Here is a 24,173-nt window from a genome sequence, read left to right as displayed (position 1 = left end):
TAGGTTGAAATGTGGCGCTGTACTTCCATAATGGGTTGTAATAATGACGGAAACTGCTCCAATTGGTTATGGATTTGCCTTTACCTTGCAATCTTGCAATAAAGGAGAGATTATTTTCTCGCATCTTCCAGCCACTAACAAATGAAGGGCCAGGGGGAAAAACGATGAATGTTCATTCGAGACGATTTGCCAGGAAATGAAAAACAAGTATTTCTATTCATAAATACGTCAATATATGCCAAAATAATAATGCGTTTTTCAGGCACTTCTCACCGTTTCCCAACCAAAGCCGTTCTCATTCTTATAGTACAGCTTCTGAGCTGTACTTCCATGATGGGTTGTAAAAATGACCTAAACTACCCCAATTGGTTATGGACTGGCCTTTACCTTGCAATCTTGCAATAAACGAGATATTATTTTCTCGCAACTTCCAGCCACTAACAAATGTCTTTCTAATTAATAACTCAGCTAAATCACTTAACGTGATTATTTGTACAACCCATCATGGAAGTACAGCGCCACATTTCAACCTGGTGACGAAAAATTGAACTATTTTTTTTATCGCCATCCTCTTCCCCATGGTCTGCATAGTGGATTCACCAAATTTCAAAGTTCTACGATGCCTCAAACAGGTTACAGAGGGCTCTGAGTTAGGTAACTTTAATTCTGGCCACCCGGTATGTACTGTATTTAATCCCAATTTCTAAAGAATTAGACGAGACGGAGAAAGTGAATACTGGTACATTTTAATACTGTTGCTATTGTTATTTTTTAAAATTATTTACTATACTGGTAGCTTTTCTTACTGGCGGCTAACCTTCCTGCTATTAATGGCTCTTTCTGTCCCCCAATTGTCTTCGGGGGTGTGTAGCTCGATGGGTCAACAAACTCAGTTGCGAATTAAAAGCTGTAGGGGTAACATCGCTCTCCCGAAGCAACGTTGACAAGCGTACGCCTGTTTTTGTCAGTTGTACAGTGCTCGGTGTTTTGTGTACTAATTGTCCGTGCTTTGTGTATTACTGTACAACTTTTATCCACTGATCAACTCTCTCTCCTCCGTTTTACAGTATGTTTGGCAACATGTGTGAATCCGACGATCATCTGTTTTGTCTCCCAGGAACTTCGGTGGCCGATGCCAGTCGAAGAGAATTCAACTGATCGCTGATTCGTTGTTTCCCAGCCGCCAGCAACGTTCGGGTGCCTTGTGACACGAAAATGCCCGATGTCAGTCGAAGGGAATTCAACTGATCGCTGATTCGCTGTTTCCCAGCCTCCAGCAACGTTCGGGTGCCTTGTGACACGAAAATGTCCGATGTCAGCCGAAAAGAATTCAACTGATCACTAATTCGTTGTTTTCCAGCAGTCAGCTGGAAATGCGATCAGTATAGTGAGTTGCAATGATAAACTTAAGAACCATGGATATCTCGGGAACTATAGCAGCTACAAATGTAAAATTTAGTGGACTCAAATATCCTTATTATTGGAACGTGGAAGAAGTACTCACGTTCCTCTTCTGCCATTCCAACTCGTTTCTTAGTCTCTTGATCTCGTACAGCCTCCTCCTGAGGGCGTACTCTGTGGCCGAGTTCTGGGTCCTCCACTCATTCCGCGCCTTGTGCAGCACGTTGAACATGTCCTCCCGCAGGCGTCTGGAGTTCGCCAGCTCCTCGTCAGCCTGCTGCTTCTTCAGGCTGGAATTCTCCTCCCACGTTCCCACGGGTACCAGCCTGCATAGAATATCAAACAAGTTGCTTTATAACGTACATCTTTTTCAACACAAGACATTTTAGCACCATTGGTGAAAGCAGAAGTAGTTTACATGGCTTTTCTCCTTCTCAGGCTAATTATGACGATGATGGGGAATGATGATTAAATGGGATTGATGAAAGAACGCTAGAAAAGAACACCCATGCCCAGTGGCATTCCCAAGGGGGGTTGGTGGGGGTTATAACCTCCCCCTACCTTGGCCCAGTATTTCTAAAAGAAAAGAACATCAAAGATACAAAAAGATGGGAAAATGAGGGCTGACTACTACTGTGCACGCCACTGCCTATGCTCATAGGCGTACCCATTTTTTCTATGAAGGCGGGGGGGGGTAAACATTACTTTCCCATGGAAGACAATGAATATATACTTCGAAATTATGGCAATGCTTCGTTTAGAATTACTTGAAAAGGGAATAACATATATTTTACTTTACAACGTAAAAAAGCACAATAAACCAAGTGAAATGTTTCACCACTTGTTTTCTAGGGGGTGTCAATTGCCCCCTTTGCCCCCCTGCTGGATTCGTCCATGGCTAGGATATATATATATATATAGGCGTGGAGTGAGTGTGTAATAGAAGACAAACTATGATTTATTGAGAATATTACTCAGAATTAAAGAAAATAACGAACTCAAAGAATATTAACTTCGTTCGCACATTATGGCTTGAAATCGCCTCACTCCGTCGGTATTCTGTTTTAATCAACTCTTTATAGCTCTGATAGTGTGAACTCAATCTTAACCTATAATTAACCACGGACTCTTCCCTCCACACCAGTTGAGTAACTTTTGTTGTCGTCGACCGAAAGTCTTGTTACCCCATGTTCTTTGCACAAATGTGTATTTCTTGTGTATATTTCACTGACATTAGTTGATAATGTTTATGTTAATGTTTAAACATCCAGCACATCAGTGTGAAGACAACACCTCAAGTAACCTTGAACATGCTGAATGACCTTTTCTCATTTCTACATCACTCAATTCATTGACAAACATGACCTAAACGATTTTAAATGCAAATCTTGTTGCATGTGTCGGCAAAGTTTCTTTTGGGATTCACAGTTCGGCTAACCGCTTCCGCAATTATTTTTTGCATGGATCCACATTGTAGGAGCTTGTGTCCGCAATCTCAAATGAAACGAACTGAATGTACATAAGATATCAGTCAATGTCAGTCATATGAAGTGAAATATAGACGAGAAATACACATTTGTGCAAAGAAAATGAGGTAACAAGACTTTCGGACCACCCTGTACGTGTAAATCCGTTTCCTGTTGATTACAGTATGGCTACCAGTAGTTATTCAAATTTATATTAACAACCATTCCACTTGCTTTGATGAAGAACTAGTCCTGTTCTGCCCTCAAAAATATTTCTGCAAACAGCCTTGATGCAGCCTACCTGGTTGTGATCTCTAGGGGATCCTGCTTCAAAGAGATGTTTCTGTCCATCTCTGAGAGCTTCACCTGGGCGCTGTCGATACCCTCAGCCTCCCTCTTCGTCTCCACGTCCACCTGCAGGCTGTAGAGCACTTCCTGTAGGCGCTTGTGCTGCTCCCACGCCTCCTCACACCTTGCCTGCAGGAATTCCTTGTGGCACTCGACCAGGGCGACCTCCTGCGGGAAACAGGAAAACTATATATACACAAATGTACGCTGAATAGGTGATAGTTTGAGCTCAGTATTTCTAGTGTGTGTGGAATACAATTCGCGATTAAAATCACCACCTGAGCGCTAGTGTCGCTTCCAATATGGCCGTTCTATGTAGGATAAATCTTCGTTTACATTAGTGGTAGCACGTAATAGCAGCGCATTGTCATGGCTGGTATGGAAGAAACGTTTAAATTACGCAATGTTTATAAATATTGCGAATGCGATGTGAATTCCCAGAACTATAACGAAGGTGAAGCTGTGCTTAGAACGAAGCATTTAATTATGATAGGCAAAAATAACACGGAAACGCAGACGAAACTAATGTATACGCACTGATTCTTCAAAGCAGTGCTGTTTCATCTGCACCTCAGGTTGTAACTGGGGCTCTCGGAAATGATTTGAAAATAAAGCAATTCACCTTTATTTGCAAAGCTTGGGCAGGAGAAAAATGTAAACATGCCGTTGCAGTGACCCTTTGTCAGCACTTCTATTCAGCATTGTAATGGATGTGATAATATCCAAACTTGAAATAAGAGGTAATATCTCTACCCGATTAAAACAGCTATCTGCATATGCTGATGATATATTAATAGTGGGAAGAACAAAGCAGGCCATGCTAGACACATTCATAATGTTGAAAAACGAAGCAATAAAATATGGTCTAATAGTAAATGAAAGTAAAACAAAATACATGAAATGTGGGAGGAAACCAAATAAAGAGAATAAACTAATAATAGAGACAATGAGTATTGATAATGTTGAATCTTTTAAGTACTTAGGCCCAATTGTGAATAACAATAATTCAATAGAAGAAGAAATAAGATAAATAATTATAGCAGGAAACAAAGCTTTTTATGCAAATAAAAAATTATTACAAAAAAATCAAAACTTAAGTTATATTGGACAATCATTAGACCAGTGACAACATATGCCTGTGAAACATGAGTCCTGAAAGATAGCTTAATACAAAAATTACTAATATTTGAAAGGAGAATATTAAGAAAAATATTTGGCCCCTCCAAATTGAGCGATGGCTCTTGGAGAATAAAAACAAATGACGAGTTAGACCAGTTGATTAAGCATAAAATATAATTCGATTCATAAAAGCCCAAAGATTAAGCTGGTTAGGGCATATCGAACGATTGTCCAATGAGAGAACAGTCAAAAAGCAGTCGTGGTTGGCTGTATAGCGCAAATGTGCAGTGAACCCCCAATAATATACGAAATAAACAATAACTGAGAAGTTCATAAGCGTAGAGTTCCAAATTATCTTAGTGAGAAGGAGAAACCGCGGGCCAGAGCCACTCAGCTCCCCTCTAGTTCCGTTTCGTGCAAAGACTCCGCTGAACCTCCGCAAGCCAACCCCTACCATGCTATAAGCTTAGGGCGGCTAGCAGAAGCTCGACGCGTACATATGGCGAAAATACATGCAGTCGGCTACTCCAGGAAGGTCGTCTCGTCAAAACGGACATGCGCAGTTCGTAGGATCACCAGCGAGCTGGAGTCAAGCTCTTCTCTCTTCCAGTGTTGCACTATGTGTTTCAATTTGAATTCATTTGGCATTCTCTTTCTATTTTTATATTTTACAAGACTTATTAGATTAATGAAGAGGGTGTAATATAAATGTAGAGGTGACCCCAAACGAAAGCTAGAAGTAAAGATGATGGGACAAATAAGATAAATATGATAGAAAACAACTTGCCTACACATTCAGAGTTTTCATCTTTAAGATGGAATCACTTCAGGTGGAAGGAGCCGAAAAGTGAAAAATAGCGCGAGTGCGAGGGGTTGCTTATCGGACAAGACTTAAAGAACCTTTTGGCAGTAGCGAAGCGTAGTCTTACGAAGGAGGCAAGCGATGTTTCAGTGCAACAAAACAAGTAGTACAATGGCATGCCGAAAGGGGGGGGGGGGTCGAGGTTTATAGTCTCATTGGCCCGTTAGCTGGATTTGACAAAATATCATAATGAAGTGGCGGTACTTAAAATAAACCACATGATCCGCAAACGTCACATTTACTTTCAAAATTCCAGGTAACGTTATTCATATGGTAGTAAACGGCTTGCATATGCGAACTTTCCGCATACGACTAAAAGTGTACGGGATTTCTTATTTATTTATTAGTACCCACTTTAAACTGTAGGTCCAGTCCCTATTACCCTTGTTGTGCATAAAGTGGACTTAAAAAACGAACTCAACAACAACAATAAAACTTATAAACATGTTCTTGTGTTCACAATGTGTACAATGTATACGACTTACTTCTGTGCTGTGTACAAATATCAGTAGATAGTTCTTTTTCAGATAGCTTTATTTTCATCCCAAGTTTTATTTAAAAGCCGTCAATTTATTGAATGTAGTTGTAAAATTTGAGAAACAGCTCACTTGAATTACTGTGTAAATAATTTGGCAGTTGCAAACACTGGTAGTGGTCCAACACTTCTGACGTAATTTGAGCTGGACCGAGCTGGACGCAGGGTCTAGACCAAGGTCCGTCGAATCTTTCTCCTCCCTGGGGAAACTCTTCACGGGGGGTGCACATTCCGCTTCCTGGAAACACAAACAGTCGCCCTTTGCCATCTCGCACCAACTCCCAGTGTCAATTTTTTACGCGTTTTACATTTCGCGAAATCTAAAATAATTTGTAATATAATATGATATATATGGAATTTAGAACAGTGATAATAACTTATTTTAGCTATTTTATGACTAGGAATCATTATTATATTCGCGATCTTGTTTACGTGTTCATGAAGACAAATATTCGTTACTAGTTTTTGCTGGCAATGTATCCACAGATGTATCCTTCTGCTTTCGGTTGAACTCGGCTATTTTCGGGAATCACGCAAGCTCAGGAAGCAGAGCTTTTTGTACTGTTTGACCAGCGATCCGAGAGCTCCAGTTGGCAAAGTGCCAAGAAAAAGGGGAAGTTGGCGATAGGAAGGCAGGCGCGAGAACGCCGCTCGCGGTTGCACGTTGAACAGTGTTACCAATCTGCGAGGATGCTTATCCACCAGAACATAGGTAACGAAAACCGAGGGACATGCACAACCATGCCATTTGCCAATTTTAGGTTCACTGTTGGTATTGAAGAGTTGAATCTTAGTAGTCCAATTAAGCCGGTTCAACGTCAGAAAATGGAGCTCGGTGGAGCTCGGTGGAGCTCGCCAAACCTCAAAAACTCACTTTCTCTCCACGTTCCACGGCTTATTTATTGCGCTAACGATGTTTCACAGCGTAGAAAACAGCACCAAAACATCAAAAACTCACTTTGATTATTTGGAGCTCACCAAAACCTCAAAAACTTATTTTTATTAATTGAGGTTCACCAAACCTCAAAAACTCTTATTTTCTCCACGTTCAGCGCCTTTATTTGTTGCGCTGACACAACGTGATGAGTAAATAATGCAGTCTCTCATTCTTGAAGGATGAATGCATCTTATTGTAATTTTCCAAGTCCCGGTCAAATGTTTGTATATCGTGACCTTTGTAAACCTACTTTTTTCGGGAACGATGTGTCAAAACCTCAAAAAACTTATTTTCTCTTCACGTTCCGCGCCTTATTTATTGCGCTGACGATGTTTCACAGCGTAGAAAACAGCACCAAAACATCAAAAACTCATTTTGACTATTTGGAACTCACCAAAACCTCATAAAAAACTTATTTTTATTAATTGAGGTTCACCAAACCTCAAAAACTCTCATTTTTTCTCCATGTTCAGCGCTTTTATTTGTTGCGCTGACACAACGTAATGAGTAAATAATACAGTCTCTCATCCTTGAAGGGTGAATGCACCTTATCGTAATTTTCCAAGTCCCGGTCAAATGTTTGTATATCGTGACCTTTGTAAACCTACCTCTTTCGGGAACGATGTGTCAAAACTTCAAAAAAAAACTTATTTTCTTTTTATGTTCCGCGCCTCATTTATTGCGCTGACGATGTTTCACAGCGAAGAAAACAGCACCAAAACATCAAAAACTCACTTTGACTATTTGGAGCTCACCAAAACCTCATAAAAACTCATTTTTATTAATTGCGGTTCACCAAACCTAAAAAAAAAACTCACTTTCTCTCCACGTTCCGCGCTTTTATTCGTTGCGCTGACACAGCGTGATGAGTAAATAATGTACTCTCTTATTCTTGAAGGATGAATGCACCTTATTGTAATTTTCCAAGCCCCGGTCAAATGTTTGTATATCGTGACCTTTGTAAACCTCTCTCTCGGGAACGATGTGCCACACACACGCGCGTGCACGCCTATATTGTGACGCAAACAAACAAACAAATAATATTTTTTTTAAGATTCTTGCCCCCTAACCCTACTTCCGGTCGCTATTTTGGATTTCCGAGCATAGGTTCTATTCATATTTTACTTACATATAGGCGTACGTGATGAATCAGCAAACAGATTTTTCCTAAGTCTTACCGTTTCCAAGATAACCTAACCTAACCTAACCTAACCAGGTCTAACCTAACCTAACCTAACCTAACCTAACCTAACCTAACCTAACCTAACCTAACCCACCCTAACCTAACCTAACCTAACCTAACCAGGTCTAACCTAACCTAAAGCAAGGAGCTGGCAATTTTACTTAAGACTTGCCTTACAGTGCATAAAGCAAGGTTGCCAACCTACTGGTATTTTTGCCATAACCTTTTACAAAAAAGAGAGAGGAGAGAGAGAGGGAAGAGTTAAACAACCGACAGCTGCCAACACCCACCCTAACCTAACCTAACCTAACCTAACCTAACCTAACCTAACCCACCCTAACCTAACCTAGCCAAACCTAACCTAACCTAACCTAACCTAACCTACTCTAACCTAACCTAACCTAACCTAACCTACTCTAACCTAACCTAACCTAACCTAACCTAACCTAACCTACTCTAACCTAACCTAACCTAACCTAACCTAACCTAACCAGCTTCCGTGCAGCCGGTTGGATTCGTGACGCCGCGATAAACATCAACTTCCGTGCCGGGCAGAACGCCCGTTCCGGCGGCGTGGAATTCGCGCCACTCCCAAGTTCACGTTGAAAGGGGAGAGGCCAGCTGCTACCATGATGCTCGGGTAGAGTGACGTAAAGCCCAATGTCAAAATAATCTCATCCTCTGTTCTGTTTTTGAGTGCCATGTTCATGTAAGGGTTACGGTGTACGTAACCCCCGACCAGCTTGTGATGATACTCGAGATGCTGCCGTAGGAAACACAAACATTGCTTGTTCTGCAACGCTTCGATGAAATAGTAATGCGAGAGATGCCAGTTGAGTTTGTGCCCTCGAACCTAGTCCGCACGCAACACGCTCTGGCAGCACCTTTCACCGCTTCGGGTAAAGTGTTGGCTATCGGCGTGGTGCCAATATTCAAATTAGTGTATCGCATCAGTGCGTTGTTGTCGTTGGCAGCTCTTCGAAACGTGATTCTCAGTTCTTCTTTTTACATGATCTTCTTGTAGTCCGAGAAGAATCCCGGAAGCAAACGCATGGGAAAGAGCACCGTGCGACTTCTCGTCGATATTTTGGTTCCTGCTTCGAATCCTCCCGCCTGATAGTATGCTGCGTCCGTTTTGGATAATTTCAACGTTCCCACTGCCGTTGACGTGATGCCTGGATAATCTATTCTGTCGATGACGGTGTTGTGTTTCCTCACCTCCACCTGCGAGAACAGGTGAGGCACGAAGTTGTCCACGAGTATCAAGTTTGCTGCTGCGGGAAACGCGTCTCCGCTTTTCTTCTTCACTACGTCGAATTCAAGGTAGAGGTCTGCTCTGTGAGGATGAACGAACCCGTCCCCTACGTCCACGTCGTATTTGATCTCTCTGTTCGCTTTGTTCAAATTTCCGAACATAGGTTCTATTCATATTTTTACTCACGTATAGGCGTACATGATGAATCAGCAAACATATTTTTTCTAAGTCTTGCCGTTTCCAAGATAACCCTATTTCCGGTCGCCATTTTCGATTTCCAAACATAGGTTCTATTCATATTTTACTCACGTATAGGCGTACGTGATGAATCCGAAAACAGATTTCTCCTAAGTCTTACCGTTTCCAAGATAACCCTATTTCCGGTCGCTATTTTCGATTTCCGAACATAGATTCTATTCATACTTTTTCTCACGTATAGGTGTACGTGATGAATCCGTAAACAGATTTTTCCTAAGTCTTACCGTTTCCAAGATAACCCCACTTCCGGTCGCCATTTTGGATTTCCGAGCATAGGTTCTATTCATACTTTTACTCACGTATAGGCGTACGTGACGAATCCGCAAACAGATTTTTCCTAAGTTTTACCGTTTCCAAGATAACGCCACTTCCGGTCGCCATTTTCGATTTCCGAGCATAGGTTCTATTCATACTTTTTCTCACGTATAGGTGTACATGATGAATCCGTAAACAGATTTCTTCTAAGTCTTACCGTTTTCAAGATAACCCCACTTCCGGTCGCCATTTTGGATTTCCGAACATAGGTTCTATTTATACTTTTTGTCACGTATAGGTGTACATGATGAATCCGCAAACAGATTTTTCCTAAGTCTTACCGTTTCCAAGATAATCCCACTTCCGTTCGCTATTTTCGATTTCCGAACATAGGTTCTATTCATACTTTTTCTCACATATAGGCGTACGCGATGAATCCGCAAACAGATTTTTCCTAAGTTTTACCGTTTCCAAGATAACGCCACTTCCGGTCGCCATTTTGGATTTCCGAGCATAGGTTCTATTCATATTTTTACTCACGTATAGGTGTACGTGATGAATCAGCAAACAGATTTTTTGCTAAGTCATGAATTGGAGGGTTCTATGACAACCTATATTAATTCTCGTAAGAGAACAGAACGTGTCCTACGGGGCAAGTTAAGGGGCATGTGCATGGCCAAAGGGGAAGTTTCTTTGCGTGCTCAAGCATGATTTAATTTTATTATATTTTTAGATTGACTACAAAACAAGGTGTTGACAGGCAGTGTGTATATATATTGTAAGAAGATGTTTCATTATCAACCTCTACTTCTTGCAGTACATCCTGGACACAGCGTTGCAGGTTAACAAAGGATTTTTGGTCAGTATATATATTTTTTTAAAACTGTTCGGTTACTCGCTCGTTCCTGACATCATACACAAAAGTTTTCTTCGCGATGAGGATGACGCTACACAGAGTGTCGGCAGGTAAGGCATCGTGGAACTCGCACACAATCTTGATGTTGGTGCGATCGTTAACAACCACCTGCTTTCTTTCAGATGTGTTGATGACGAACATGGGTCTGTGAGCTATGAACTCGTTTGGATTGTAGTACACGTCCACGTTACCGGAAGTCACTCGTTTGTAAGCTGTGTACGCCTCGTACAGTTTCAGGTAGTCCTCTTCTGCGATGTTTAGGTTGTAGTTCTCACGTGGGAAAACTTCGTTCCTACCATTTTTGAGGTAAATGTTCTTAATCTTGCAGTTGTCGAACTGGCTTGAATTTTTCTCCTGATTGTTACCCCTTCCTGTCTGGAAGAGTACGGCTGCAAACTCGGGCATGTCGTACCGAATGTTGTTGAATTGCGTGGTTACGTCAAATTCGAAATGATTGCCGGAAGCAGGTTTTTGCACACACTGGTAGCCATAAAACTGAATGGACAGTTGAGGATTCTTCAGGATGTCGGCTTTGTACTTGAGAGCATAGTTTGATTCGTATTCTACCACTGGCACGCGCAGCTCCATGGACCTTACAATACACTTGGCAGCGTCGGGTAGTGTGTTGGGAAGCAAGGTAGTCCCGTCCGGGCCCAAAGTGCTGTATCGCATCAGTGCGTCGTTGTCGTTGGCAGCTCTGCGAAAAGTGACGCGCAAACCACCCTTCCACATGATCTCCTTGTAGTCCGAGAAGAAACCGGGCAGCAGACGCATGGGAAACAGTACTGTGTGATTTTGAGTTTTGATTTTTGTACCAGCTTCGAATCCCCCTGCCTGGTAGTATGCTGCATCGGTCTTGGAGAGTTTCAGTGTTCCCACGGCAGTCGAGGTAATCCCGGGGTAGTCAACCCTATCGATGACGGTGCCGTGCTTTCTAACTTCCACCTGCGAGAATAGGTACGGCAGTGGTCGCGGCTCCTGCAAAATCAACCACCTCCCCCTTCTTGTTTGTCACTGCTAATTCTATGTTGTCTATGCGATTACGAGATACAGGAAAGTATATCGGTGGGGAGGGTGTGTAGATAATTGGCTCCATGAACTCAGAGTTTGGTTTGAACGTAGCGATAATACCTGTCTGCTTGTGACTCCCTGGGATGCCGTCAGAGGATTTGGTGATCATACCTTGATTATTTTTTTACAGAGCAGTTCGGGTAGGTTGTTATTTATAGACCCCACCCCAATTTTTTTTTTGTTTTGTGTTCATGGCGATGGTCGTACCTAATGCGGCGACCCGTTCGCCCAGCGAGATGTCTCTGCTGACGAGTCTCCCGAAAGCTGCGTGCTCTAACTTTCTGTCAGCATCATGACGTACATCGAGATCGGTATTGGTATTGTAGGCAATATCGTGATTCTTGCATGCAGCATCCAGGGGATTCACACCCTTGTCGCCTCTCTTTAGTCGCTGTTCGAGTTTGGTACCGGGGCCGCGGTACTGGTAACCTGGCAAGTGCATCTTGAAGGGTAGCTTGTTGATGATGTCGTTCACGAGACCTCGACCTTCGGCCACGTTCCAAAATTTTGGAGGTAGGGTGTTGATGATTTTGATGAGGTACCCTATGCCTTTGTCGTCATTCACAATGAAGTTGGCAAGCTTGGAGCTAACCATGTCCACAATTCCTACCTTCTTGTTGCGAAAGTTGCTGTTGCCTGTATTCTCCTCTCCTGCAATAACCAACAACCTGTCTATGAGCTTGCGCACGTCGTTAACCCACACAAACTTTTTGGGCAGGTTGTTGTAGAGTTTGACGCCGCTGCCTGTTTTGACCTGGTTCGATATCGGCTTGATGAGGTTCTTGTATTTTTCGCCGCTGCTAGATTTGACGCGATTCTGCGTAGCGTCGTTGTTTTGGCACAAGGCATCCGTCATGATCAAAATTTCCTTGTAACTTTGGTAATCTTCGTCTGTGTAATCTCTTGGTTGTTTTTTTGGTGATGAGTTCCCACAGTCCAACCGTGCCGGGATACCTGTTTCAGTTGTTTTTCTCACCCAAATTGACTTTCACGTTGTCACCCTCGAACGTGACTTTCGATTTTCCGATTTTCCAAACCACGCCCTCGTTGAGTTCCATGGTTGGGTACAATCCGAAAACCTCGTCTTTCTCGAACTAAACTCAACGGCCTGTTGATCAATCAATTTTCGGAACGCTGCTCTTCTTGCTGGAACAGTGACGATTTCGGATTCGCGACGATCGACATGACGAGGAAACCCAACGACGGAAAATACAGAAACAAAATTAACGACTTTCTAAACGTTGCAAGCAGACAGGTATTATCGCTACGTTCAAACCAAACTCTGAGTTCATGGAGCCAATTATCTACACACCCTCCCCACCGATATACTTTCCTGTATCTCGTAATCGCATAGACAACATAGAATTAGCAGTGACAAACAAGAAGGGGGAGGTGGTTGATTTTGCAGGAGCCGCGACCACTGCCGTACCTATTCTCGCAGGTGGAAGTTAGAAAGCACGGCACCGTCATCAATAGGGTTGACTACCCCGGGATTACCTCGACTGCCGTGGGAACACTGAAACTCTCCAAGACCGATGCAGCATACTACCAGGCAGGGGGATTCGAAGCTGGTACAAAAATCAAAACTCAAAATCACACAGTACTGTTTCCCATGCGTCTGCTGCCCGGTTTCTTCTCGGACTACAAGGAGATCATGTGGAAGGGTGGTTTGCGCGTCACTTTTCGCAGAGCTGCCAACGACAACGACGCACTGATGCGATACAGCACTTTGGGCCCGGACGGGACTACCTTGCTTCCCAACACACTACCCGACGCTGCCAAGTGTATTGTAAGGTCCATGGAGCTGCGCGTGCCAGTGGTAGAATACGAATCAAACTATGCTCTCAAGTACAAAGCCGACATCCTGAAGAATCCTCAACTGTCCATTCAGTTTTATGGCTACCAGTGTGTGCAAAAACCTGCTTCCGGCAATCATTTCGAATTTGACGTAACCACGCAATTCAACAACATTCGGTACGACATGCCCGAGTTTGCAGCCGTACTCTTCCAGACAGGAAGGGGTAACAATCAGGAGAAAAATTCAAGCCAGTTCGACAACTGCAAGATTAAGAACATTTACCTCAAAAATGGTAGGAACGAAGTTTTCCCACGTGAGAACTACAACCTAAACATCGCAGAAGAGGACTACCTGAAACTGTACGAGGCGTACACAGCTTACAAACGAGTGACTTCCGGTAACGTGGACGTGTACTACAATCCAAACGAGTTCATAGCTCACAGACCCATGTTCGTCATCAACACATCTAAAAGAAAGCAGGTGGTTGTTAACGATCGCACCAACATCAAGATTGTGTGCGAGTTCCACGATGCCTTACCTGCCGACACTCTGTGTAGCGTCATCCTCATCGCGAAGAAAACTTTTGTGTATGATGTCAGGAACGAGCGAGTAACCGAACAGTTTTAAAAAAAAATATATACTGACCAAAAATCCTTTGTTAACCTGCAACGCTGTGTCCAGGATGTACTGCAAGAAGTAGAGGTTGATAATGAAACATCTTCTTACAATATATATACACACTGCCTGTCAACACCTTGTTATCCAAAACGGACGCAGCATACTATCAGGCGGGAGGATTCGAAGCAGGAACCAAAATATCGACGAGAAGTCGCACGGTGCTCTTTCCCATGCGTTTGCTTCCGGGATTCTTCTCGGACTACAAGAAGATCATGTAAAAAGAAGAACTGAGAATCACGTTTCGAAGAGCTGCCAACGACAACAACGCACTGATGCGATACACTAATTTGAATATTGGCACCACGCCGATAGCCAACACTTTACCCGAAGCGGTGAAAGGTGCTGCCAGAGCGTGTTGCGTGCGGACTAGGTTCGAGGGCACAAACTCAACTGGCATCTCTCGCATTACTATTTCATCGAAGCGTTGCAGAACAAGCAATGTTTGTGTTTCCTACGGCAGCATCTCGAGTATCATCACAAGCTGGTCGGGGGTTACGTACACCGTAACCCTTACATGAACATGGCACTCAAAAACAGAACAGAGGATGAGATTATTTTGACATTGGGCTTTACGTCACTCTACCCGAGCATCATGGTAGCAGCTGGCCTCTCCCCTTTCAACGTGAACTTGGGAGTGGCGCGAATTCCACGCCGCCGGAACGGGCGTTCTGCCCGGCACGGAAGTTGATGTTTATCGCGGCGTCACGAATCCAACCGGCTGCACGGAAGCTGGTTAGGTTAGGTTAGGTTAGGTTAGGTTAGGTTAGAGTAGGTTAGGTTAGGTTAGGTTAGGTTAGAGTAGGTTAGGTTAGGTTAGGTTAGGTTAGAGTAGGTTAGGTTAGGTTAGGTTAGGTTAGGTTAGGTTTGGCTAGGTTAGGTTAGGGTGGGTTAGGTTAGGTTAGGTTAGGTTAGGTTAGGTTAGGGTGGGTGTTGGCAGCTGTCGGTTGTTTAACTCTTCCCTCTCTCTCTCCTCTCTCTTTTTTGTAAAAGGTTATGGCAAAAATACCAGTAGGTTGGCAACCTTGCTTTATGCACTGTAAGGCAAGTCTTAAGTAAAATTGCCAGCTCCTTGCTTTAGGTTAGGTTAGACCTGGTTAGGTTAGGTTAGGTTAGGTTAGGGTGGGTTAGGTTAGGTTAGGTTAGGTTAGGTTAGGTTAGGTTAGGTTAGGTTAGACCTGGTTAGGTTAGGTTAGGTTAGGTTATCTTGGAAACGGTAAGACTTAGGAAAAATCTGTTTGCTGATTCATCACGTACGCCTATATGTAAGTAAAATATGAATAGAACCTATGCTCGGAAATCCAAAATAGCGACCGGAAGTAGGGTTAGGGGGCAAGAATCTTAAAAAAAATATTATTTGTTTGTTTGTTTGCGTCACAATATAGGCGTGCACGCGCGTGTGTGTGGCACATCGTTCCCGAGAGAGAGGTTTACAAAGGTCACGATATACAAACATTTGACCGGGGCTTGGAAAATTACAATAAGGTGCATTCATCCTTCAAGAATAAGAGAGTACATTATTTACTCATCACGCTGTGTCAGCGCAACGAATAAAAGCGCGGAACGTGGAGAGAAAGTGAGTTTTTTTTTTAGGTTTGGTGAACCGCAATTAATAAAAATGAGTTTTTATGAGGTTTTGGTGAGCTCCAAATAGTCAAAGTGAGTTTTTGATGTTTTGGTGCTGTTTTCTTCGCTGTGAAACATCGTCAGCGCAATAAATGAGGCGCGGAACATAAAAAGAAAATAAGTTTTTTTTTGAAGTTTTGACACATCGTTCCCGAAAGAGGTAGGTTTACAAAGGTCACGATATACAAACATTTGACCGGGACTTGGAAAATTACGATAAGGTGCATTCACCCTTCAAGGATGAGAGACTGTATTATTTACTCATTACGTTGTGTCAGCGCAACAAATAAAAGCGCTGAACATGGAGAAAAAATGAGAGTTTTTGAGGTTTGGTGAACCTCAATTAATAAAAATAAGTTTTTTATGAGGTTTTGGTGAGTTCCAAATAGTCAAAATGAGTTTTTGATGTTTTGGTGCTGTTTTCTACGCTGTGAAACATCGTCAGCGCAATAAATAAGGCGCGGAACGTGAAGAGAAAATAAGTTTTTTGAGGTTTTGACACATCGTTCCCGAAAAAAGTAGGTTTACAAAGGTCACGATATACAAACATTTGACCGGGACTTGGAAAATTACAATAAGATGCATTCATCCTTCAAGAATGAGAGACTGCATTATTTACTCATCACGTTGTGTCAGCGCAACAAATAAAGGCGCTGAACGTGGAGAAAATAAGAGTTTTTGAGGTTTGGTGAACCTCAATTAATAAAAATAAGTTTTTGAGGTTTTGGTGAGCTCCAAATAATCAAAGTGAGTTTTTGATGTTTTGGTGCTGTTTTCTACGCTGTGAAACATCGTTAGCGCAATAAATAAGCCGTGGAACGTGGAGAGAAAGTGAGTTTTTGAGGTTTGGCGAGCTCCACCGAGCTCCATTTTCTGACGTTGAACCGGCTTAATTGGACTACTAATCTTGATTAGTGTTATTGTGCTGTGCTATTTTTTTTATTGTATAATATAAAACCTTGGGAGTAAAACGTCGCAGTGAATGAATGGATGTCTAAACACTGCAGGCAAATGTGACAACATCGCTTTACGGAAAAACAGGCGGTGGCCATGGACGTCCGCAGGATTTTTTCCAGGGAGGGGCAAGGAAGGTTTTTTTCCAGGGGGGGCAAACAAGGCACATTTTCTCCAAAAATAGTGCTGTTCCCTAAAAACGCATTGCTTAAATTTGAATTTATGGCGATCATGCAATAATTAACACATATTATTGTGGCTAAAATGAAATTATATGTGCGAAATACATAATTTTTGGATGACTTTCATTTTTCAGGGGGCGTCCCCCCCTTGCCCCCCTTCCGGACGCCCATAGTGGTGGCTCGAAACCAGATACGGGTCCAGTCGGCTTCCTCTGGGGTTGGGTCAAAGATGCCGAACTGGCGCTACGTTCAAGACTTCAGCTTTTGCAAAGACACCTCTCCACGGCCAGAGCACTTCCGATATCTTGTGACAATATTCTCCGGTTGGCAACATTGCTCTCTTTCCCCACGTGACACTCGCGCTGCTCGCGTTTCAGAGAAGCGGTTCCACAAACTCCCCCAATTTACGACTGGACTCTTCTACTTCGGGCATGCGCAGAAAACTCGAGAGCTCTCGGATCGCTGGTCAAACAGTAGGAGCATTGTGAACGGGTTTCCACCCCAATTTCACGCTTCGCCATGTGACTCCTTCGGGTGCATTATTCTCCCGAAGAGCGACCGCAAGCATTGAGTCTGGTGCTTGCTACAGAGCTGCGGACGGAGTTTGCGGCCGTAATTTTTCGCGAAATCGAGTGCGATGGAAACTAAATAAGGCTAAAACTTTAAGTACATTAAATTATATTCGAATAACGCAAGCAGTGCTTGCATTGCTTGTACTATATCTTCGCCTCTGCCTTTTGGTCTTCTTACGTCAGACTAAATGCTTTCGTTGACATGTTAGGCTTTTTAGGTTTAGTTGTCTTAGAATATATACACTCAATTTTCGGGGCTTACCGTGCTTGACCAAAAATGTAATATTTGCTATTTATTCAAGCCTAACCTAACAATGAAGGCGTTTCGCACTTACGTCAGAAGACGACCAAAAAGTTGTTTGGGTTTCGTGCGATCAGTTATACTCTAGCGCGAGAGGGTGTTCGAAGGGAGGCGCGCATTTAACTTTGTTACGTGTCATTGTCTCCATACTTGTTAGTTTGTTTTGAAGTGCATGGCTGGTGATTGAAATATATATGGCATAGTGATACGTTGAGTGAAGTGAGGTGGATTGTGTATTGGAAGGAGTGTAGTTGTTGCTGTGCGAGAAATTAACATATTGCATAGAATAGAATCTAATCGCTTTGATTTAGCGATATACTTTCGAATAGTTATATAAGAATTATCTTGTAATCAAGGGGTCTTGGGTTCGATTACTGATACATACTCGTTTTAGCAGGCAGAGATTTGTATTTTTAACTGTAGGTTCTGGATCCAGTTCCAATAATATAGTCTATTTGACAGTGGTGGGACCAGAAAAGAGTTGGCAAGAGTGGAAGAGGCAAAATTGAGGCGAGAATATTTTCTGAATTCTGAGATACCCCTAAATACAATACCATACGAAAATCTTAAATTAAAATGATCGCCCCCTACACACACACTCCTTGGTGCTGTCACTGTTATCTGAACATGAAGCAAATCAACTTTGTCAGTAATCTACCGGCCAAAATTTGATAATTTTCCCAGTACTATCTCTACGAACCAAAGCGTATAGTGTCTCAAAAGGTTTAGATAAGTCCACTTTGCATAATTTTGGTGAACCCCCAGGAAAATTATGCACGAGCCGCGCCTGTCAAAAAGATATATAAATGGAAACCATTTGTCAAGAGGCCAGTAGGTAGACCTAAAGTTAGATGGGAAGATGATGTTAGAAACGATATTAGAATAATGAAGATCTCAAATTGGAAGAAGGATGCCTAGGATAGAATTCAATGGAAGAAAATTGTTGAGCAGGCCAAAACTCATAAAGAGTTGTAGCGCCAAATAAGAAGAAGACCTGTATTTGCAAAGCTTGGGTAGGATAAAAATGTAAACATGCCGTTGCAGTTTTTCCCCAAAAGAGGCAAACTGGTTTAGTAATAAGACAGGATAATAATATTAGCAATCACAATTTCATCTAGGCTATCTTCACTGAATGAAACAGCAACATTAAATCGTCGATTTTCTTTTTCTGGTTATCTTTATGATTACAGACATTAATTAATTCTCAAACTATTCTTCGCACTCAATGGTTTTGCACATATTACCACCGACAAGGTATGTGAAAATACATTTTTTTTAATAAAAAAATGTTTCATTCACAAAGAAAGCACAAAGCACAATTTAAAACTTTCCTTTCATGGTAATATAATAATATTTCAGAAAATAAAGAGAACAGGCTCGTGCATTCTTCGTAATTTCCTTGTTATCACCCATGCCAATTTTTTGTCAATCAATTCTGTTTTCCCTGATTTATTTACAAATTTCATTTTGTTGATTCCAGGGCTGGAAACACATGTAAACTTTCCACTTGTCCTGACCCACAAAACGATTTAGAGCACAAAACTGTAGACGTTACTCTTTCGAACATTCCCATGCTTTGAACGACTTCAACACAAGTATCCTACATAGAGTAGTTCCAGAAAAATCCCACCAGATGGCATATTGGATAATTTTAATCGCGAATTGCAATACGGTGATATCGTGTTGAGATCCGTAACCTACCAGTGATGACGTTTTTTCACAGGCCTTGATATAAAGAAGGAATTGGCTTGAGAGCATGACAGAGTGAAAAATAGTTACCTTTTTGAGCTGTTTCTCTGCGACGTCATTGACCAGCTCGCTGTGGTCCCTTTGGTCGCAGATGGACAGGCTGTGGTCTGCGATGCTCAGGGGGAGGTCTGTCTGGTTGAGCTCCCTTTCCAGCTCATCCTTCATCCCCCTCAGCAGATCCATCTCATCCCTAACCAACTTCATCATTATCTCCAGGGTTCTCCGCCATTGCACCACGCTCGACACTCTGAAACGGGGAAGGAGACAAGTTAGCTTGAGAATTCATTCCGTGAGGCGAAACTGTGAGAAACATAGGAAATATTTGACCTATAGGTGGATTTCATGTGACGTCAAAATGCGCACAACCGCCATATTTGCGCCCAATTTTGTCGCTTGCAAGGAAGTATCCACCACATAGCGTTCGTTACATCTGCACCAACTGCACGTTTATCACGAATGTCTGTATTAGTGCTCAAAACCACAATGCAACAGTTTGTGACGTAGGTGAAACACATCTAAATGCTCTCGCTCTGTGTCTATTACTTAAAGTTATTGCTTTGTAACCAACAAGTCCAGGATTCAATTTCCAGTGTCAAATTATTGTATCGATTAATGTAGTTGTACTATTTTTTAATATTTCTTTACTATCTGAAAAAGATTACTCTAACAGTTTTGTTCACTGTATTACAGGATGCGACAACTGAACATGACGGTCTTCAATAACAAATAAAAACAAAATTATTTTATGCAACGAAGTCAGTTTAATACATGTAGTACATCCAACGGCAAAATAAATAGTAGGCGTTTTGTCCATCACCATTTGCCTCCATTCTTTTCCCCACAATGTGATGACTATGAATTGAACTAATAACGTCAATCAGCAGAGGACAACATTTGACTCCCATCAACAGAATTCCATTCTTTAAAACAACACAGAATGTAGAATAGAAAAGAATGAAAATAGCTATGGACAATTTGCCTACCATTATCTTTGCCGTTGGCTGTACTGCATCTCAAAGCATTTTAGGAAAATAACATGAGTGGCAGTTTCATGCAGTTTCTTGAAAAGGACAGTTCATTTTTTGAATGTTCTCGGGATTTCAAACCTTACGATGTCCACCAGGTGTTATTTCCATTGCTGATGCCGTCTCCTTGAATTTCCTTACCCACAGTAAAATGGTTTTCCGACTGGGAACATGCATATTACGGTGAATGTTCAAGTGCTGACAGAAGGCACGCTGTGTTGCCACCACACATTCATTATGAAAAGTGTCTCAACCACAAGAACACTTTGTTGTGCCAGCCAATGCTCCATGCTGACTGACATGCTTTGAGATTACGAACAGTTGAATATCGATACCTGGACAGGGTGTCTACTAAAAAAACAAATCCAGAATTCTATCCTTTTTCTCGACTTTTTCCCCCGTTTTTCTTAACATTTATTTAATAGCTTCTACTTACGTTTAGTTGCAAAATTAAGAAAATATAGATTTTTATTCAATGAAAAGCTCCTACCACAAGACCAGTTAAGATCAGAACTAAAGCTGTACTCTAACGAGAGATTAAGACTTGCTTTAATTATGAATGCATGTAAAAATTTATGAATATTAATATTTTTACAAAATGTCATGCATACAAGAATGTAATTAAGAAACAAAGTGAACAAATGTTAACCACAACTGAATACAATTTTAGATTTCCAAATATTCAATTTTATCAAATCCCAGTACAAGTAAATAACAGTGTAAGTTCATTATACTGTTAAAAAAATAGCTTCATTTCAGGCCCGTAGCCAGGCAGGGGCCGGGGGCAATGTTGTCAGATGTAAAATGTTCTCAAGCCGTTCTCACTTCTGTTGTGTTTGTTAAGTGTATGTGTGTGAACTTACACGTGTTTTTTGCTGAAAGGGTAGCATTAGATAGGCATAGAGGATGAACCTGATTGATGGACTAGAATGTAATGGTCGGTGTATCTCCGTATTTATACTTCCATTGACAGAAGTGTTTGTTGTGCAGTCATTAACCTAACCTAACTTTTGAGTTGGAGTAAATTGGTATGAAAATTGTATCTTGACTTGCTACATTTACTGGTCAAATTATTTTTTTTCAGAGATTTACTATTTTATTTCTAATTGCTCTCTCTCTCTCTCTCTCTCTCTCTCTCTCTTCTTGTCTAAAGAAAAAGACAGTTTTGCGCACAGACTTTAAAGCTATCAAAGTGGCAACGTTCGATCAAAATCTGAGCGCAAGACAGGTCAGTGAGATTTGTGCGCAATTCTGGATCTAAAGTGTGCGCAATTCGGTTGCGGCGATTAAATTAACTTCGATCCATGAAGGAGTTTTGATTTTCTTCTTCTTCTTCTTCTTCTTCCACTTCCCCCCTTTGCCTTATAGCGTCGGGATTGCCTCTGTCCACTCCTTCCATCTCACCTGTTCCTTTCCCATCCTCTTCATTTCTCCTATTCCTTTCTTTTGTCCTATTTCTTCTATTTCTTTTTCGAATGTCTTCCGGGGTCTACCTCGTGTTCTCCTTCCCTCTGTTCTAGCTTCCATTAATTGCTTTGCTTTTCTATCTTCGTCCAATCTTACTACATGTCCAAACCATTTTCATTGTCTTTGTTGTAATTAAAAACCGTCATGTTGCCGCACCCTGTATAATGCTATCAGTACTATTTATAATACTTAGACACATCTTTCATAATCGCTAAATCCGGCAATACTCAATGCCGTACTATTTATTGTTTATATCAAACAGTGCAAGTGTAGCTTAGAATTGGTTCTCGGTAATGAAGTTACCCGAAGAAATACGCCCCTCCCAACCATGTGCGTCGCCAGAATTTTTTGAAAGGGGGGGGGGGCTCGGGCAAATGATAGAAGTTGAATAGTAGAAAAATAATAAGAATTATTACCACGGTTATAAATATTATTATACAATAATAAATATTATGAACTAACAAAAATAAATTGTATTCGAAATAATAATAATTATTATTATATAAATGGGGAGAGACTATCCACCAAACGAGTGAATAACAGCACAACTATTTTCCATTATTTATTTTGCAATTTATGAAGTTAGTATCTGAAATGCATTTTAATATTAACTTTTGCATGTTTCGTTAGAGAAATGGCTTTAAATGTTAGGGGGGAATTGTTTTTCATAAAGTCTGTTGTGTGACCTCTCTCACCTACAACTGTAATTATTAGAATTTTGAAAACTGTGGAACCATTTGTTCTTTGGATGAAATGGTAGAATATAACCTTGTTGCTTTATTTTTCAATCAATGTTTGAGATCCAATGCATTTTTACTTTGATTATTCTGTTGGAATACTAACTAAATGAACTTTATTTCTGTTCTTAACAATAAAAATAACAAAATTTCGGCTTTCTTGTATCTTAAATGAACGATGTCAATTTTCAGGGGGGGGGCACCGATCCGTTCGACCTCCCCTTCCGATGCCCATGCTCCCAACTGTAACTTCTGGACCCGCCACTGCCTCTCACCTGTCCTCCAGCCGGTGGGTGTTCCTGTAGCTGTTCCACCTGGTCGCGATGGCCGTCTCGCTTCTCAGCTGGCGGCTCTCCTGCCTCAGCCTGCAGGCGTCCTCCCTCTGAGCCTCGGCGGCTTCCTTTGCGGCGAACACTCGCGAGCTCCAGTCGGGGCCCGCCACACGCGGGACAGGCTTCTGGGGGTGATCAGAGAACATCTTCGTCTGCTGAAAGAGGAAAAACTAGCCTGTGTTTTTTTCGGGGTTGCTGAAGGTCCAGGTAACCCATAAATTCTAATGGGTTCTATTGGGTTCCGCTGTAGGACCGAAACCTTTTTCTCGCACAATTTAAATTCGGTCCAAGTTGGTATTGTTACAGTGTAAAAAGGTTCCTGGTCCGTATTTAAATTGATCGGGAAAAAAGGTTCCTGGACCGAATTGAAAGTCCTCCGGAAAAATGTTCCTGGACCGAATTTAAATTCATTCTGGAAAAAAGGTTCCTGGACCGAATTTAAATTCATTCTGGAAAAAAGGTTCCTGGACCGTATTGAAATACTTTACCAGCATTACGGTCTGGAAACTTTGTTCAACAGAAGAGTCATCAGTGATGTTATTTTTTTTTTTTACAGAAACTGATTAATCACGGCTGTGAGTGTTCTGCACTGTTAGAAAGTATAAACTTTAATGTAGGCCGACACAATGCAAGAAACCGAAAATTATTCTACACAGAGAGGTCAAGGGTCAACACTCAATGGTTTTCACCTGCAGTGTGCATGTAGGACACGGTGAATGAACTATTAAAAATTGTAGACTTCGATATGTTCACAGACTCGCGTAGTGTGCTGAAATAAATATTATCACAACAATAAGTTCATAAATGTAAATATTGTGTACATAGACGTTCATACTTCCATGTATTCTTTTTTTTCTGTCTTCTCTCTTGTTATTTATTCACAGTGTATTATGTTCAACATAATTGGGAAATGTATCCTGTGCTGAACAAATAAATAATAATAATAATGAAAAGGTTCTTTACGCTCCAGAATCCATTTAAGCTTGCTGATTTTCTCTCCTGGACCGGAATTGAATTTATTTCAAATTCCTGGATCTTTAACTACCCTGGTTTGTTTGTTTCAGTGGCTGAGGGAAAGGGGGAAAATGACTTTTTAAGCCCATTTTATGCACAGATACGCCAATCGGGAATGGACCTGTAGTTTAAAGT

The 24,173-nt window shown here is 41.6% G+C and overlaps 1 protein-coding gene across 1 annotated transcript in view; it reads right to left on the bottom strand.

Annotated features, from left to right (window-relative positions):
• The window catches only part of LOC146004806 (tektin-B1-like), a 46,639-nt gene extending 23,469 nt beyond the window's left edge, over positions 1 to 23,170 (bottom strand). Inside the window, exons 1-4 of the mRNA XM_083143832.1 lie at positions 22,968 to 23,170; positions 19,494 to 19,710; positions 3,169 to 3,383; positions 1,505 to 1,727 (exon numbers count right to left, since the gene is read on the bottom strand). Of these exons, the coding sequence (XP_082999958.1) occupies positions 1,505 to 1,727; positions 3,169 to 3,383; positions 19,494 to 19,710; positions 22,968 to 23,170 (858 nt within the window). The remainder of the gene's footprint in view (positions 1 to 1,504; positions 1,728 to 3,168; positions 3,384 to 19,493; positions 19,711 to 22,967) is intronic.
• Positions 23,171 to 24,173: the final 1,003 nt, after the last annotated feature.

The sequence above is a fragment of the Lepisma saccharinum genome, chromosome 22 (genome assembly GCF_977018435.1).
Source record: "Lepisma saccharinum chromosome 22, izLepSacc3.1, whole genome shotgun sequence".
NCBI classification, from domain to species: Eukaryota; Metazoa; Arthropoda; class Insecta; order Zygentoma; family Lepismatidae; genus Lepisma; species Lepisma saccharinum.
This window is presented reverse-complemented; position numbering and strand designations above follow the sequence as displayed.